The 18,336-nt window shown below is 48.1% G+C and overlaps 1 protein-coding gene across 1 annotated transcript; it reads right to left on the bottom strand.

The window, feature by feature from the left end:
- Positions 1-14,005: 14,005 nt before the first annotated feature.
- SMIM10L2B (small integral membrane protein 10 like 2B) lies at positions 14,006-17,931 on the bottom strand. The gene is made up of 2 exons (XM_043459747.1): positions 17,147-17,931; positions 14,006-15,580 (listed from the first exon to the last, which is right to left on the bottom strand). Exon 1 carries the CDS (start codon positions 17,721-17,723, stop codon positions 17,487-17,489), a length of 237 nt encoding a protein of 78 aa, XP_043315682.1. The 5' UTR covers positions 17,724-17,931; the 3' UTR covers positions 14,006-15,580; positions 17,147-17,486.
- Positions 17,932-18,336: the final 405 nt, after the last annotated feature.

Here is an 18,336-nt window from a genome sequence, read left to right as displayed (position 1 = left end):
GCAGAGCAAAGCTGCCCGAAAGTGTGAGAAGACACAGTGCATTATCTGTGATTGTAAAAGTAGTAAAGATGTTTGCTTCACCAGGGAGTCGTTTTCAGAGTGATTCTTTCAAAGCTGTGTTCCTGAGGTCAGGCGTTTTCAACCGAATGTTTTATGACAATGGAAAAGAAATCAGAGTATTGTTGCTTCTGGATAATTCCCAGGGTTACCTTTCAGCTGAGTCAATAACCAATGAGGATGGTCAGAGAAAGGCATTTTCTTTTTCTCTTCTTTTTCCTCTTTGTTAAATAGTAAGATTTTTAAACCATGTGAAATTTAATATTAATCTGCACAAAGTTATTCCTTATAATTGTCTTCAATAGAAATTCGATTATACAGTTAGCCATTTAGAATGAATATGGAAATAAGTATAATGATCTCTTCAGTTTTCCTTATAACCTACTATGGCTTATATGCTTCAAAGAAAAGAAAAAAAAATTTTAAATGACAGGAATAAACTGCAGGAAGACAGGTTTTAATTCACTTAAATTTCATTATATATTATTAATATGATTAGTGGTTTAAGCATACATTGACCCATGTTTTCTGTTATAAAACTCTACATAATTAAAGGTTTATAATTTACTTATAATTTAAATCCATAACACCCAGATCCCATCCATAGTTATGTTTTGGCTAATACATTTGAAACACTAAGTGAAAAAAGAGAAACTATGTAAAATCTGTGTAAAAATGATTTTCTTTCCTCTAAACACTTCAACTTTCAGTCATCCAAGGAATCAAGATTCAATCCTGAGCAGCAAACAACTTTATAGGTGGAAGCAAGAATACTGGAGTGGGTTACCATGTCCTCTTCCAGGGGATCTTCCTGACCCAGGGATGGAACCCGTGTGTCTTACATCTCCTGCATTGGCAGACGGGTTCTTTACCACTAGTGAAAGCTTACCAGAAGGGGGGCTGAATTGGGGACTAGGTGAAGACCCCTGTTGGAATGCCTTTTTAGTGCCTAAGAGCAATTATATGGGCCTCCTCTTTGCTCCAGCTTGAAGGGAAACATTCCAAGTAGGAGCAACATCAGTTTGGTGACATCACAAGATCTGTATGGGGGCTATTACAGTGGCTGCAGTGGGGAGAGGGTACATCCTTCTGAGACTCACCATTCACATCAATTACCATCTTACCCAGAGAGAAGAGCATGCTCACTAGTTCCAGTTTTGTTCCCTGTGACTTCTGCACTGATGTTCTGCAGAACCGTGCTGGTCACCCTAACTTTGCCTCACTCTAGCAGGAACTGCCCAACACCCCCACAGTATCTGAACATGTATTGTGGCCCTCATGTAGTAGGCAAAAGGAACACTTCACGTAGGAAGGTGTCAGATTACCTACCACCTTTCTTACCTTAACAAGGGGAGAACTTCAATTCCAGCCTGGAGACCCCTCCCCCTGTCACCCACCACCTCTCATCAATGCCCAGATTACTGAGCCCAGAGTCCCACTCGGTACCTGGTGTGATGCCCACGCAGAGCCACATCTTCACCCATCGTGCTTGTAGTCATCACAAATAATAACATCTGCAAGTGGGAGCTTTTTCAACATACATATCTTACTGAAAAACATAAGTATTTTACAAATTCCTCTACCAACTGGGTTTGTCTCCTCCAAGACACTTGGGAAAGGGCTTGCATGTATCTTTTCAAGCTAGCATTTTTCTTTTTCTTTTTTGATATGTTCCCAGGAGTGGAATTGCTGGATCATATGGTAACTCTATTTTTTTGTTTGTTTCTGAGGAACATCCATATTGTTTTCCATAGTGACTGCACCAATTACATTTCCACCAGTGGTGTGGGAAGGTTCATATTTCTTCACATTTCTGTCAATACTTGCTATAGCTCATCTTTTTCATAATGGCCATTCTAACAAGTGTGAGGTGATATCACATTATCATTTTGGTTTACATTTCCCTGATGGTTAACAGCATAGTGCATTTTTTTCCTTTTTATTTATGTTTTAATTAAAAGATAACTGCTTTACAGAATTTTGTTGTTTTCTGTCAAACCTCAAAATGAATCAGCCATAGGTATATATATGTCCCCTACTTCTTGAACCTCCCTCCTATCTCCCTCCCCATCCCATCCCTCTAGGCTGTGGGTCTCAAACAGAGAGCCTGTTTGATTTCCCTGAAACATACAGCAAATTCCCATTGGATATCTATTTTACATATGGTACTTTAAGTTTCCATGTTACTCTCTCCATACATTTCAGCCTCTCCTCCCCTTTCCCTGTGTCCATTAGTCTGTTCTCTGTCTGTTTCTCCACTGCTGTCCTGCAAATAAATTCTTTGTTACCATCGTTCTAGATTTCATTTATATGCATTCAGTTCAATTGCTCAGTCGTGTCCGACTCTTTGCGATCCCATGGACTACAGCACGCCAGGCTTCCCTGTCCATCATCAAATCCTGGAGCTTACTCAAATTCGTGTCCATCGAGTCGGTGATGCCATCCAACTATCTCATCCTCTGTCGTCCCCTTCTCCTCCCACCTTCAATCTTTCCCAGCATCAGGGTGTTTTCCAATGAGTCAGTTTTTGCACTGGGTGGACAAAGTATTGGAGTTTCAGCTTCAGCATCAGGCAATGAATATTCAGGACTGACTTCCTTTAGGATGGACTGGTTGAATCTCCTTCCAGTCCAAGAGACTCTGAAGAGTCTCCTCCAACACCACAGTTCAAAAGCATCAATTCTTCAGTGCTCAGCTTTCTTTATAGTCCAACTCTCACATCCATACATGACTACTGGAAAAACAATAGCCTTGACTAGACAGACCTTTGTTGGCAAAGGAATGTCTCTGCTTTTTAATATGCTGTCTAGGTTGGTCATAGCTTTTCTTCCAAGGACCAAGTGTCTTTTAATTTCATGGCTGCAGTCACCATCTGCAGTGATTTTGGAGCCCAAGAAAATAAAGTCTGTCACTGTGTCCATTGTTTCCCCATCTATTTGCCATGAAGTGATGGGACCAGATGCCATGAGCTTGGTTTCCTGAATGTTGAGTTTTAAGCCAGCTTTTTCACTCTCCTCTTTCACTTTTATCAAGAGGCTCTTTAGTTCTTCCTCGCCCTCTGCCATAAGGGTGGTGTCATCTGCATATCTAAGGTTATTGATATTTCTCCCAGCAATCTTGATTCCAGCTTGTGCTTCATCCAGCCTGGCATTTCTCATGATGTACTCTGCATATAAGTTAAATAAGCAAGGTGACAATATACAGCCTTGACATACTCCTTTCCTCATTTGGAACCAGTCTATTATTCCATGTACAGTTCTAACTGTTGCTTCTTGACCTTGACATTTTTGATATATGTGTTAGTGTATGACATTTATCTTTCTTTTTCTACTTACTTCACTCTGATAGGCTCTAGTTTCATCCACCTCTTTAGAACTAACTAAAATGCATACCTTTTATGGCTGAGTAATATTCCATTGTGTATATGTACCACAACTTCTTTATCCATTCATCTGTCAATGGACATCTAGGTTTATTACGTGTTCTAGCTATTGTAAATAGTGCTGCAATGAACAGTGGGGTACATGTGTCTTTTTCAATTTTGGTTTCCTCAGGGTGTATGCCTATGAGTGGGATTGCTTGGTCATATGGTGGTTTTATTCCTAGTTTTTTAAGTAATCTCCATAACATCTTCCATAGTGGCTGTATCAATTTACATTCCCACCAACAGCACAAGAGGGTTCCTTTTTCTCCACATTTATTGTTTGTAGACTTTTTGATGATGGCCATTCTGACTGGTGTGAGGTGATATCTCATTGTAGTTTTGATGTGCATTTCTCTAATAATAAGCAATAGTGAGCATCTTCTCATGTGTTTATTAGCCATCTGTATATCTTTGGAGAAATGTCTGTTTAGGTCTTTTCCCCACTTTTTGATTGGGGTGTTTATTTTTCTGGCATTGAGTTGTATGAGCTGCTTGTATATTTTGGAAATTAATCCTCTGCCAGTTGTTTCATTTGCTATTATTTTCTCCCATTCTGAGGGTTTTCTTTTCACCTTGCTTATAGTTTCCTTTGCTGTGCAAAAGCTTTCAAGTTTAATTAGGTCTCACTTGTTTACTTTTGTTTTTATTTCTATTACTCTAGGAGGTGGATCATAGAAGATCTTGCTTTGATTTATGTCATCAAGTGTTCTGCCTATGATTTCCTCTAAGAGTTTTATAGTTTCTGATCTTACATGTAGGTCTTTAATCCTTTTTGAGTTTATCTTTGTGTATGGTGTTAGGAAGTGTTCTAATTTCATTCTTTTACATGTAGCTGTCCAGTTTTCCCAGCACTGTTTACTGAAGAGGCTATCTTTGCCCCATTGTATATTTTTACCTGCTTTGTCAAAAATAAGGTATGGATAGATGCATGAGTTTATTTCTGGACTTTCTGTCTTTTTCCATTGGTCTATATTTCTGTTTTTGTGCCAGTACCATGCTGTCTTGATGACTGTAACTTTGTAGTATTGTCTGAAGTCAGGAAGGTTGATTCCTACTGCTCCATTTTTCTTTCTCAAGACTGCTTTGGGTTTTCAGGGTCATTTGTGTTTCCATATAAACTGTGAAATTTTTGTTCTAGTTCTGTGAAAAATGCCATTAGTAATTTGATAGGGATCACATTGAATATGTTATATTGCATTTGGTAGTATAATCATTTTCACAATATTGATTATTCCTACCCAGGAACATGGAATATCTCTCCATCTGTTTTTTATCTTTGATTTCTTTCATCAGTGTCTTATAATTTTCTGTATACAGGATACAGTTCTTTTGTCTCCTTAGGTAGGTTTATTCCTATATATTTTATTCTTTTTGTTGCAATGGTGAATAGGATTGATTCCTTAATTTCTTTTCCTGATTTTTCATTGTTAGTGTATAGAGATGCAAGTGATTTCTGTGTATTGATTTTGTATCCTGCAACTTTGCTAAATTCACAGATTAGCTCTAGTAATTTTCTGATAGTATCTTTAGGGTTTTCTATGTATAGTATGTCATCTGCAAACAGTGAGAGCTTTACTTCTTCTTATCCAATCTGGATTCCTTTTATTTCTTTTTCTTCTCTGATTGCTGTAGCTAGGACTTCCAAAACTATCTTGAATAATAGTGGTGAGAGCATCTTTTAATGTACCTGTTGGCCATCTGGGTTTCCCTGGTGGCTCAAAAGTAAAGAATCTGCCTGCAATGTGGGAGACCTGGGTTTGATCCTTAGGTTGGGAAGATCTGCTGGAGAAGGGAATGGCAACCCACTCCAGTATTCTTGCCTGGAGAAGTCCATGGACAGAGAAGCCTGGCCAGCTACAGTGCATGGAGTCTGCAAAGAGTCAGACACAACTGAGCAACTAACACTGGTCATCTGTATGTCTTTGGGAAAATTTCTATTCAAATCCTCTGCCCAGTTTTAATGGCACTATTCACTTTTCTGCTCTTGAGTTGTATGAGGTTTTTATATATTCTATTTCTTCCTTCAGGTGATCTTCCTTACCCAGGGGTCAAACCTGGGTCTCCTGAGTTGCAGGCAGATTCTTTACCATCTGAGCCACCAGGGAAGTTCATATATATATATATTAGCCCCTTATCAGATATATGACATGCAAGTATTTTCACCCATTTAGTAGTTGCCTTTTCATTTCATTGATGGTTTCCTTTGCTGGGCAGAGGCCTTTTAGTTTAATATAGCCTCACTTGCTTATTTTTTGCTTTTGTTCCTTTACTTTTAGTGTCAGAACCTCCTGACTTCTTCTGTGACCATGCATAGGACCATACCAATCACTCTAATTCTGCCTTACCTTAGCAGGGTCAGGAGATTTCCTTAAACATTCTTATAGTCCTCAAATATGTATGTGTGGCTTTTGTGTTGTGGCCCAAAGGATAATTTCTCATAGGGATCTATTTATTTACCTAATCTCTTTCTTTCCTTAATGAATTGTTAAGCCTCAGAAATCACCAGTTATGCAGGGCAGCTTGAGAGACCTGGTATCTCACAGTGGGGCATTTAGTCTTCTAGTATCAGGGAGGCAATAAAAAGATGAAGAGAGCATGCACTTCCTCTAGTATATGCCAGGAAGACTCTCATCTATTGACTTGACATAGGCTTCTTACAGCCACCCGATATGCAATATAGCACCATCATGCACCACACCACATGGCCTAGTACACTCACTTGCATCAGCTGGAGTCACCCGCAAAGGTTTCTTTTCCTATAGGGCTGTGATTATTCATGGACCCTGAAACTCAAAACATTATTCCTGCATGTGGGATGTCTGAATTATCTCACAAGCTGATAAAATGGATGAATACAACAGATCCAAAAATTGCTTATTTAGTGTTATTCATAAGGCTTTCCAGTTCACCTTTTGAAAGCAATTTCCTGTACATACTCATATAGGATATATAGGATTGATTTTGAATTAATTGCATGGTGGTAGGAAAGAGAAAGGGGCAGAGATCAATTCTCATTGACTATGGGTTGATACTTTTTTTTTAAATATTTATTCATTTATTTGGCTGCACCAGGTCTTAGCTGCAGCATGTGGGGTCTAGTTCCCTGATGAGGGATCGAACCTGGGCCCCTTGCATTGGGAGCTCAGAGTCCTAACCACTGGGCCAGCAGGGAAGTCCCCTATGGGTTGATACTTATTGCTCATAGATGATGAGAATATGCAGTTTCTCTGTATTATTTTTCAACTTCCATGTGTTTTGATCATTGTCATGAAGTTTGTGAAATGCAATCTGTTTGGTGAGAAACAGCAAGTTCAGGCCCTTCTGCACATGAAGTGCTCTTTTAAGCTCATTATTCTCCAGAGAGCAAGAAAACAAACCTCACAGTGCACAATGTGCATCAGCGAGAAGGGGTCAGAGGTGCTCTGGAGATGCAGTTTAATCCTAAACTTGGAGATTTGTTCAAAGATATTGAGAGAAGAATGGAATGGCTATATTTATGGTTTCCTTGAAGCACATTATCTAGGAGAAGGAGGGTGAACACTGGCATTGGTTGGGGTGGGGCTGAAAACCTGGGAATGGGTAGACAGTGACAGGAAACTTGTAGAGAGTCAACAGCAAAATAAGTTGTATCTAAACCAAAGCAAGGCTGATAGGGGGATGGATTCAAGAAACAACAGGAAGTAGAGTCTTACTAACAGGATGCATGGGGGAGAAGGACACAGCCAATTCAGAGACGACTCCTGATTTTGGATACCACACAAGATAGGGAACCAAAAAAGAAAAGAAGGGTATTTTGGGTTTTTAGAAAAGACAAATTCAACTTGGAACAGTTTGACTATGAACACTTGAGTGTGCCAAAAGCAGCTAGATCTCTGATTAGAATCTGCTTGGTTACCACTAAGGGTTGGTTCTTGATATTGCAGGGTAATGAACTCATTTTTGCAAGAGTCAAAAATTAAGATATACTCACCAGAGACTGATATACAAGCTAGAATGCCAATCAGCTTTCACGATGAGAACTACAGTGGGAACTATAATGGCCAGGGTAAAATACCAACATGAATTAGAAAGCAGAAGATATTCTTGAGGGAAAGTGATGCTAGAACAGATGTATTTTAACTGGGGACCTCAGAAGCCCCAGGTGAAAAATAATAGTCTACAGTTCCATAAATTTTCCAGAGGAAAACAATGTGGCTGACTTTGCAGGTTTAAGTCCTCTGTGGCATAAAAGGCTGAGAAAATCCGTATGCTCCATGGAACACACAGGTGATGGAAAAGCATAGATAGAGATTGGTGGAGGCAGAGGGCAGAACCGAGTGAGGGCAGGAATCTAGCGGAGCTCTCAGCCTTCAGTTATTCTTCCAGCGGCCCCCCCTCCCCGCACCGGGGAGGAGACGCAATAGTACCAACTGGCTTGCTCCTGTGGCTGCGGGAGGCCAAAGGTTCAGGTACACCAAAGAGGCAGCAGGGGAAGGCTGTGAGGGGGGTTTCAGCTGTAGTACACCCTGAAAGTCACAGGGTGGCTTTGTCTTTTCCAAATCCAGGGAAAGGTTGATGAATAGAATCCCTTCCATTTCCTGTGTTCTTTTTTTTCTTCCTTTGGATCTCGGCTATCCACTCTGTGCAGCTGAGGGCAGGCAGATGAGAATTGGGTGAAGGAGCTACAGATGAGGCGGAAGGAGTGAGTTGCTTCCGGATGGTGCGCAGTGGAGGCGCCCTCGCAGCCGGGTTCACACAGAAGCCGCCACCCACCGAACCCGTCCCAGGATGAGCCAGGCCCTTACCCATGCTCGCGGCCGCATTGGACCCACGACAGTCGCCAGGTGGGTGCTATCCACGCCAATTTGACCAGTCAAGAAGCTGCGGCTCAGAGAGGCCGAGTGGCCTGCCCTGGTTAAGTGGTGGAGCTGCTGTGTCTAAATAGAGTTTATGCCCTTGACCCTGACTGGGTGCTGCGTTTTGACGTCCTGAGACTAAGAAGCTCTTCTGACCAGCTCAGAATCAAGCCGATCACTAACGAAGACGGGTCCTCATGGATAGACCGCTTCTGCGTGTCAGCCACTGTGCTCAAGTGTCCACTGATGGATGTGATGTGGATTGCCAACACAACACCCCCAGGGTTTTCTGATGTAATTCAAAGAATTCACCAGTAGACGGCGCAGCTCCACTGGGTTTTCGAGTTATACGAGGCTCTGCACCCTCACGTTGACATATATTCCTCCCACTCCCTTCGTGTGTCCCAAGGCCTCTCTTCTCTTTCTTACCTTGCCCTTATCAAAACTGGTTGTGCAGGGATGACTGTCCCTGTCGCTGAGGGCCTTGGCAACACACCTTTAGGGCGTTCTGATGTAGTTCAAGGAATCAACCAGCAGATGGCGCTGTTCCACTCAAAAAAATCGGAAGAATGTAATCGGTTCCTAGGTTATTTTGGCTGTGCTGGGTCTTTTCTCTGGCTACAGCGAGCCAGGGCTACTCTTGGTAGCAGTACGCGGGCTTTTCATTGCCGTGGCTTCTCTTGTTTAGGAGCACAGGCTCTAGAGCCAGAAGGCTTCAATAGTTGTGGCTCCCTGGCTTCGTTGCTCTGTGGCAAGTGGGATCTTCCTGACCAGAGATGGAAGCCTTGTGCGGTGAACTGGCAGGCTGATTCTCAACCACTGAACCATCAAGGGAGCCCTGGAAGGTGAAATCTTAACTACTGGATCACCAAGGAAGTCTCACAAGTCATGGATTTAGATGCAAGGACATATGACAGGGGCTAAGTTGCAGAAACAAGGCATGAACCAGTCCTCTGGGATCATAGGGGAATCTGCCACAGGGTGCAACTGATCACAATAGTGCAGAAAAGCCTGAGCTGAAAGTCAGGAAACCTGGATGCTAATCTTGACTCTCACACCCATTAGTTTTTTGGTTTTGGGTACATCACTGTAAGTCTTTTTTTAGTTCATTTAAAATACAGTTTACTTATGTCAACCTCTCAACTCTCAAGATACCAGGGAGTAGTGCTTTTCAAACTCTAATGTGCGCTGGAATCACCAGTTATTATGAAAGTGTAAGTCCTAATTCAATAGGTCTGTGGTGGAGGCCTCAGAGTGACAAGTTCCCAGGTGATACTGATGCTGCTGGTCCCTGGACCACACTTTGAGTAGCAGGCTAGCGTACACTACAGAAGTGGCTCAAGGGCTCTCACTGCTGCTATGGATGGAAGTCCAGAGGCAGGACTCTAGTCACCAGCCCCTCCCCAGCTTCAGCAAGAACAGCTTGTCTTTTGATGTCCTGAGACTGAGCAGCTCTTCTGACCAGCTCTGAATCAAGCTGATCACTAACCAAGACGGGGTCTTGTGTACAGACCACTTCCACGAGTCAGTCACCGTGCTCAGTGTTCAGTGATTGATGTGTTTTGGTTCACATGTTCCTCAGAGAACCACAGAATTACTCACCATCTCACAGATGAAGTGAATGACAGAGAATCTGAATGTGCTCAGTCGCTGAGTCCTGTCTGACTCTTTATGACCCCATGGACCATAGCCTGCCAGGCTCCTCTGTCCATGAAATTCTCCAGGCAAGAATACTGGAGTGGGTAGTCATTCCCTTCTCCAGGGGATTTTCCTGACCCAGGGATTGAACCCGCCTCTCAAGTGGGTTTCAAGCAGATTTTTTACCACTCAGCCACCAGGGAAGCCCAGAGAGTCTGAAGAACCTGGACAAAGTGACTCCGCTCAAGAGTCCGGGTTCAAACCCAGCTAGTTTCCCCTCCCAAGTCTGCTCCAAGCACCATGTGCCTGGTGTACAAAAGGTACTGACAATTCCCAGTACTGCTGGTGTTCTGAAAAGTCCCTGGTGACTTAAGGGGGTACCCTGTGTCCCAGATGTATTTGCAAATCTTGTGGTATGCATAGAAATCTGAAGCACATAGTCAGTTCATACATTCTTATTTGCTCAAGATCTTGCACCTCCTATAACTCGAAAACCTGTATATCTTATCCTCATGGTTTGTTCATTACAGAAAGCAAATTCTGCCAAAACTTGGTGAAGACTTCATGCTCCAGTCCAAGGCTGGCTGGTGTTGGTGGATCCCTTGAACTATATCAGAAAACCCTGTGGGAACTGTGTGACCAAGAACTTCATTGACAGAAGCAGTCATCCATATGCAGTCAGTTTTGCTTTTTAAATTGATTCATGGTATTTTAATTGATTGTACAGCTGATTTACAATATTGTGTTAGTTTTAGGAGAGCACAGCAAAGTGATTTGGTTTTATATATGTATATTCTTTTTAAAATTTTTCTAAGTCATTAGAAAATAGTGAATATAGTTCCCTATGCTTTACAGTAAATCCTTGTTTATTTTATATATAGTAGTGGGTATATGTTAATACCATACTCCTAATTTATCAAAGGTTTAATTTCCAAAATATACAAATAAATCAGGAAACTCAATATAAAAAAAAATGAAAAAATGGGCAGAAGAGCTAAACAGACATTTCTCAAAAAAAAAAAAAAAAAAAAAAGGACATACAGATGGCCAACAGGCACATGCTAAGGGGATGAGAAGAGAGGTCTTGGGGCACAGAAAGTGAGTGGGAGGAATGGGTGTCAAAATGAGGTTGTAGAGCCTCTGCTTTAGCCATATCACTGGGATTCCCAGGGTGACAGAGACTGGCTTTCTGTTAAATTTGACCTTGTGGAAAGGGCACCCAGCAGGGCAAGGTCAAACTGCAGTATTTTGCAGGTGGCATATAAATGGAGAGTTGCCATCATCATCATGAAGTCATAGAAAATAAGAAAACAGAAACATAGAGAAAATAGTCTACTGGTCTCAAAACATCAAAAAGAATTGAGATGTTACTTCCTTGGGGCCTGCACTACTGTGCCTGTAGGCCAGGAAACAGGTGCAGTGAGGCACAGTGCCACGCGCACATCCCCATAGCTGGTGATCTGTAGAGCTGGAACCCCACCTGGCCTTTGATTCCTGGGCTGGGGCTCTGCCCTCTGTACTCCTGGGTGCAAAATCCTGTTGTAGAGAGAGGTAGGAAAAGCAGGATGGAGAACACTCTACAGGGTCTGGGTTAAGGATGTGCACAATATCTGAATAAGAAATGCTTTAAAAAGTGCTCAGATCTGCCATGGTATTCACCTGGAAACAACTTTAGATAAGACTTTCCAGAAAAATTGCCTCGGGAACATCGATGGAATTATCTTCCAGTTGTGTCTGGTGCATTCATTGGAATTCCTGCCACATGTGTCCTGACATTTATTTTTAATGTACACCATGTAAAAACGCAATCTTTGGCTGCCAGTCTCTGGGAACTGGGAAGGTCACCTATGGCTCTGCTGGTCTGGGTGGCCAGGCTGCTCTGAGTTAACCTTGGACCTGGAGCTGGTCATAGCAACGACACCCCAGATTACTTTCTGGGTACATGAGGGGTCGCATTCCTCCTGACTGAACCCTCCCATGAGTCCTGCACCTATTCTGCTCTCACATGGTCTGTGTGGGCTCCTCTGACTGGTCCATGGGTTTGGTGCTCAGGGCCTACTTTGGGGTCAGGCATGGAGAGGAGCCCAGGAAATATGTCTTGCCAAATGAGCAGCTGAGGGTCTCTGAAGAATCGCCTTCCCTGAGGCCCTCTGGGTGCCACTGTGACCCCATTATCAGGATGAATGTTAATGAGCTACAGGGGATGTGTGGCATAAATTGGGATGTGGGAGGCAGGGGAAGGAGGGGTTCCTGAGGAGACCTTTGATTTCTGGGTAAGGGGTGTTGTGGGTGGATGAGCAGTGGCGGTTGCTGCAGATGGACCCTGTGGTGGCCACAGAGAGGGAGGGCTGTCATGGCAGCCACTGAGGGAAGGCTCAAGAAAGGCTTGGTGACCAGGCAAGGGAGAAGCTTGACTGAGGTAGCCTTGGGGACTGCTCTGCAGAAGAGGCAGAGGCTCCCAGGTTCAGCCTGGTTCCCAGTGCTGAGGTGGAACACAGCCTCAAGATAGTCAGGAGCTTCTGCCACTGTCAGCGGAGCAGTGGGGAGTGAGATTGTCTCTGAGTGCGCAGGGTTGGGGGGATACCCAGTGCCTTGGTGGGGAGCTGTGGCCCATGGAGGTCTACTGTTTGTGGAGGTTGGGAAGCTCAGTCGTAGGCCCCAGGAGGCTCTCTGGCCAGAGGGGAAGCCCCACCATGCTGGCTTCCATGGTTAGGCACTGGCTGGGTATCTTCCTCCTGCCTGGTTAGGTGTGGGGGGCAGCAGAAGGGCTGGAATGGGCCTCCCTGGAGGGTCTGGGCAAGTGGGTGCAGGGAGCTGAGAGCTGGATGGGGTGCAGGGTACAGGCTCAGAAGCAGTCTCAGGCCCAGGACAATCATGGCTGCCAAGAAGGAGACCCAGAGGCAGCGAGAACACTGGACCGGAAGTCACAGGCTGTGCCTGGGCCCAGATGCTGAGTGAGCCCTTAGCCCAGGGTGGTGGAAGTGAAGGAGCAGAGCAGGAGGCAGCATGAAAGACACAGCAGGAGAGGTCTGGCTGAGGCTAAGGAGGGAGAGCAGACGGAATCATCTCTTGGGGAGCCGAGGGTGCCCAGATCAGGGTTGGGGAGGCTGTGTGCTCTTCCTCCCTGCCTGGGTAGGTGGGTGCAGGTGTGGAGGTGGGGTCTGAGCTGGATCCTGGTCTAAGTGTGGGCAGAGTCAGGAGACAGAGAGGGAGGATGGGAAGCAGAGAATGAGTCCCTCCAGTGGGGTGACAGGACCCTCAGGGAATGTCGGGGCCAGGCCTTAAGATCTGCCAGTAGCTCAGAGCCTTGGTCCTGTCGTGGGACTCTCTGCTTAAGCACAGGTCTCAGCCACCCCACGACCTGACGTTTCTGTTTCTGTGAGCAGAAGAGGGCCCTACCTTCCTTCCTCTGAGGTGGGTGCTGAGCTCCTCTGCAGGCCTCCCTCCCCCAGCCTCTGACCACCACCCCTCCTCCCTCTGCAGCAGTCTCAGAGCCTCCACCCCGGGCCCTGTGACAGGACAGCTTGAGCCTAAAGTGGAGGGAAGGGAAGCTGGTTTCTGGTCCCCAAGGTTGATCTTCTCCAAAACTGGACACCAACCTGGCTGTCAGGGAAGTGATGGGTCCCTGCCACCTGCTGCTGCAGAGGGGCCTCCGGGTGACACAAAAGGATCTGCAGATGGTCCATTTCACCTCACCTACCCCACCCCATCCTTGGGGTTCAAGTGAATTAAGTGGTTTCTAACACCAGGCTTTAAAATAAAGGAAACGCTTAGCTGTCTGGTTATTCAAATAGTTTGTGAATGGGACAAACTGGGACAATTGCCACATCGTAGGCCAGGCCTATGCTGCTGACTTCTCATCATGGAGGCAGCGCTCTAAGTCAAGTCCTGTCTCAGAGCACCTTCTGAACAGGCCACCATCCCTGCCATGACCTCACCCACTTATAGCCCTCAGGACGCTCACCTCCCCCAGCTTCTGGCCACCAGAGTACAGTGAGCTCACCACCAGCCCCTCTCCTCCAAAGGGGCACCACACCAGAAACAGGAGGGCTCCAGTTTTTAGTTTATTCAATTCAAGGGATTTTTTTATTAACTTAGACACAAGATTTGACAACACTGGAAACAAGAACATTTCTCTGACCAGACTGCGCTTACTGGTGCAGAGTTCATCACACACAGAAAAGGAAAAGTTGTCTTATTCAAGTCAGTGATTGTATAGAAGCTCCACTGCCTGAAAAACAGACTGCAAATAAAGTGCATAGAGAATAGCAGGGCTCAGTCGGGAGATGAGGAAGAGGTGGGAGAGCAGAAGCAACAAACTACTCGAGATCAAAATGGTAAGAAAAGCAGTTGCAGGAACACGTGCTGAGGACGTGTCCCTGACCTTCCCACAGCCAATGTCTTTGGGGGCAGACAGCCCCCAGCCAGAGCCCCACAAGGAGGGGGGGATTCTCTGCAGGTGGCAAGGGGTCTCTGAGCCCAAGGCCCCTGAATCTCCAACATACTTTCTCCACTTTGGGAAGCAGCCTCCCAGGGCCCAGGCAGCTCCAACAGAGCTGCAAGCCCGGGAAGGACAGGGAGCCCATCCTGCACTGCACACCTGCTAAATAGTTCTGCACGCTCTGCAGCGCGTAGTCACTCGTGTGTGCACAAGCAATTACACACTTGTGCACAGACACACACCCATTCACAAATGCACACTGATACATGTATTCACACTCACACACACCCCCGCACATTCACACATAAACATCTGTGCATTCATGCATCTGCACTCATACCCACACACTCATCCACACACACACCCACACACTCACACACTCAAGCCCTCATGCATGTGCATACACATTCGCACATACATCCCCACACACATCCCACACTCACACATGCACTCACATGGGCACTCACACATACATTCACACACTGGCACACACATAGTAAGTAAAGACCCTCCCTAGTGCCCTCCCCAGGTCCTCTCAGGCTGGCCCAGGAGGCTGCGGCTGGGGATCCAGTCACCGAAACTTGAAAAGGGCACATTTATGCATCAGCCCCAAGGAGGCCCCTGGTCCTCCGCTCCTCTCCTCCCCTGCAGCCCCATGTCACAGTCTCTCAGAGGCTGTCCCCAGAGCTCCAGGGATGCAGTCCGAAGGCTGGCAGGCTCCTGGAAGTGGTCCTGGAGAGACACAGTTGGGGTGGAGGAGGAGCCACCAGGACCAGGGGTTTCCAGGCAACTTGGCACAAGGGAGGAAGCCATCAGGACCCTTCCATCTGTGGGAATCTGCGGGGGGCATGTGGTAGCCTGGGTGCAGCCTCAGGCTTCGGGGTGAGGCAGGCAGAGATCTTCAGCCGGGACCCGGGTGGTTGAGGAGGGCACATGGTGTGAGGCTCTGCCCCTCTGTCCCGGAGGCAACCATGCTGCTGTGGTTCTTAGTCCCGGGAACTGAGGACCAGGACCCCGAGCAATCAGTGAGGGAGCAGATGTGGATCTGGGATGAGGGGTGAGGGCCAGGGCCTCTCCCGGCTCCCCTCAGTGCCACTCCTGGTGCACCAGTCAGCAGCACAGCCAGGACCGCTGCAGGCCCATCCAGAGCAGCTGCTCCTGGGTGATCCTAGCAGGAGGGGCAGCCTGGGGACAGAGACATGGGGTCACACGTGGATCTCAGCTCCACTCCACCCACATGTATCCCTTCCCTCCGATTACACTCGGCCCCAGGAGCCAGCCAACACCCCCACCCAAATTGAGAGGCCTATGCCACTCAACACCAAGGAACTCCTGGTTAAGCCTTGGGTGGGGCTTGGATTGGGGTGGGGAGGCCTGACCGTGTGTGAGGGCCTTGCTCCCCAAGGGGTTCTGGGACTCATCTCTCCTGTGACCATCTCAGCTCAGACTGCCCCCCGGTTCTTCCCTGTGACTTGCCATACACCCCCCCTTCCCTACCACGGGCCTTTCTCTCTAGGTCCCTTGGGAGCCTGTGCTCCCCTCCCCCATCCCACTGTGCCAGGTCTCCCAGAGACTGGGGGGCAGGTGGGGAATGCAGGCCCAGAGGCAGGTTCAGCTCCCCCACTTCTGATCTATGTGACAAGGGCAAATGTCTCCCTTCCCAGAGCCCAGCAGGTGGGGAGAACAGAGCTCCCCCAGAGTGTCTCTAGCTCCATCCTTCCTTCCTCATGCCAGTACTGGATCACCAGGCCACCCCTCCCCTCAGACTCTCTGCCTGGAAGGCCCTTCCTCTCCTCGGGGTGTCAGGCCCTTCTCTTGGCTGCTCCCCAGGCAGCTCTAGGGTCAGGGGTGCCCCAGGCAGGGATTTGACTCTCTCAACAAGACCACAGAAGGGGCAGTTCACCTTCTATAACACCAGTTCCTGCAAGAAAAACATGGGGACTTGAGAGTTGCCTCCTCACCCAGAGACGTCCCCATCTCCCCAACTGTCGCCTACCCTACAAGCCTCTTCTCCAACTGCTCTCCCAACCCAGCCTGACAGCTGCCCTCCACTCAAGGAGACCCCCACTTTCCCAAATCCTCTGGGACACAGGGGCTGCTGGAGGCTGTCCAGGACTGGAGCAGTGCATTCTGTGGCACCAGGAGGGCACTGGTAGGAGGTGGAGGGAGTGTGGCTGAGACGGGGCAGGGCTGGGAGGAACACGTCTTTCCCACTCTTCCCTGTCCCCTGATGCAAAGCTTTGGAGGGTGGAGAGGAGCAACAGAGACAGCAGGAGCAGGCAGAGAGCAGTCCCAGAGACCCACCAGGAGGAAGTCTTGTGAAGGGCTGAGAAAGAGACAAACCTGGGCTTGGGCCAAGAACACAACCATCCTTCCAGGCTGCCTCTTGAGGGGTGGAGGACAAGTGGGCCAGCATGCGCTCTATTCTAGGGCTTTTTCCGGGCCTCTCCGGGGCCATTTCCCTCCATCCCCCCGTGTTCAGGTGACACTACCAGGGCCATGGGCCGAGGTGATAGGCTGACCCTTGGAGATGCCCAGGCAGCCGCCCCTCATCCCCATCTTGGATATATGACAAGGGAGTCCAGAGGGCCTGCATGCACCCTGTCTTGCCTGCTCTCGGCTCAGCAACTTTCCAGGCTGGCTTCCTCAGGTCCCTTCCTCGTCCATCCCAAACCGCCCGGCAGCCTGGACATCTAGATGTCATGGCCACCGCCTCCCTCCAGCCCACAAGTCCAACCTCTGGCCTCCTACCTTTTCGGTCGGGGTCAGTCATTCATGTCCCTACTGAAGAATTTCTTCCTTCTGCTCCCCTCTTCGGCCAAAGTGAGGCAACAGGTCGGCTGCATTCAGATAATTTTCTCGAGTTCGATGGAAAGGACCCGTTTTGAGAGTTTCAGTGCAGTTCGTCACCGGCCGCGACATGGCTGGCCAGAGCCGGGGCTCGGTGGCTGCGTCCTCCGTGGAGGTCTAGGGCCCGGAGGCCTGATTCGCCCCTTCCGCGTCCCCCGGAGCGTCCCGGCGGCCCCCAGACCCGTGATCCTTCATGCTGATGCCCCCGCCGTCGCGACCGGGCGGAGGTGGTAGCCGGCGTTCACTCGATCCTCACCTGCAGGCGCACGTTGAGCATCACCGAGGCCACGATGTAGAAATAGGGGAAGTTCATGCGCAGACGCCAGGCCAGGTCGAAGAAGGTGATCAACGTGCGTGTGAGCCCCTTGCAGAAGGCACCGTACGAGCCGCGAATCGCGGCTGAGCGCGCCAGCCGCACTGCCACGCCCGACAGGGCCGCTGCTGCCGCCGCGGCAGACAGAGCCCCCGACGCCGCCATGGACCCAGGCCCGCGTGGGCCCCGCCGACCGACCTCAGCACGAGCTGGAGGACAGGTGGACGCGAGGCCTGGAGCTGCTGGCCAACAGCAGTCGCGTCCCACTCCGCCCTGTCCCGCCGCGCCCCGCCTTCGGTCTCCCCTCAGGGGCTTGGCTCCCGATGACTCCTCCGCCACAGCCAAGGCCCCACCTGAGCTGCCCAGGACAGCTCCGCCCCCTCGCCGGCACGCACATTGGCTACCGCCTGCGCAGCTCCGCCCCTAGTATGGCCCTGCCCCTTTTCGGGTACCAGAAAGCTGCTGCCAATGACTTAGCCCCACCCCCGGTAACCGCCCCTCCGAGAAGCCCCGCCTACTCCCGGACTCCCAAGAGAACCCGAGGGCTTGAATGCTTTCTTTGGAAGGTGCTGCCTTCCTGGGATCCTTTTGCAGAATACGCTATTCTGCAAGGAAGGTCCCCCCGGAGCGCTTTACCCATTTACACCATACCTTTTTCCCTCACTGTCTCCGCAGAAAATCTGGCCAGCTAGCCACTATACTTTTTTTTTTTTTTCTCCCCCCGCCCCCCGCCTACTATACTTTTAATTCATGTTTTTTCTGGTAACTCTGCACTGTG

Source organism: Cervus canadensis, chromosome X (assembly GCF_019320065.1).
Source record: "Cervus canadensis isolate Bull #8, Minnesota chromosome X, ASM1932006v1, whole genome shotgun sequence".
NCBI lineage: Eukaryota > Metazoa > Chordata > Mammalia > Artiodactyla > Cervidae > Cervus > Cervus canadensis.
Note: the sequence above shows the minus strand (reverse complement) of the source record. Positions and strands in the feature narration are given on the sequence as shown.

Bases quoted from the DNA above. Each gene is read 5' to 3' on its own strand.
- SMIM10L2B (XM_043459747.1), bottom strand. From the start codon at position 17,723: ATGGCGGCGTCGGGGGCTCTGTCTGCCGCGGCGGCAGCAGCGGCCCTG.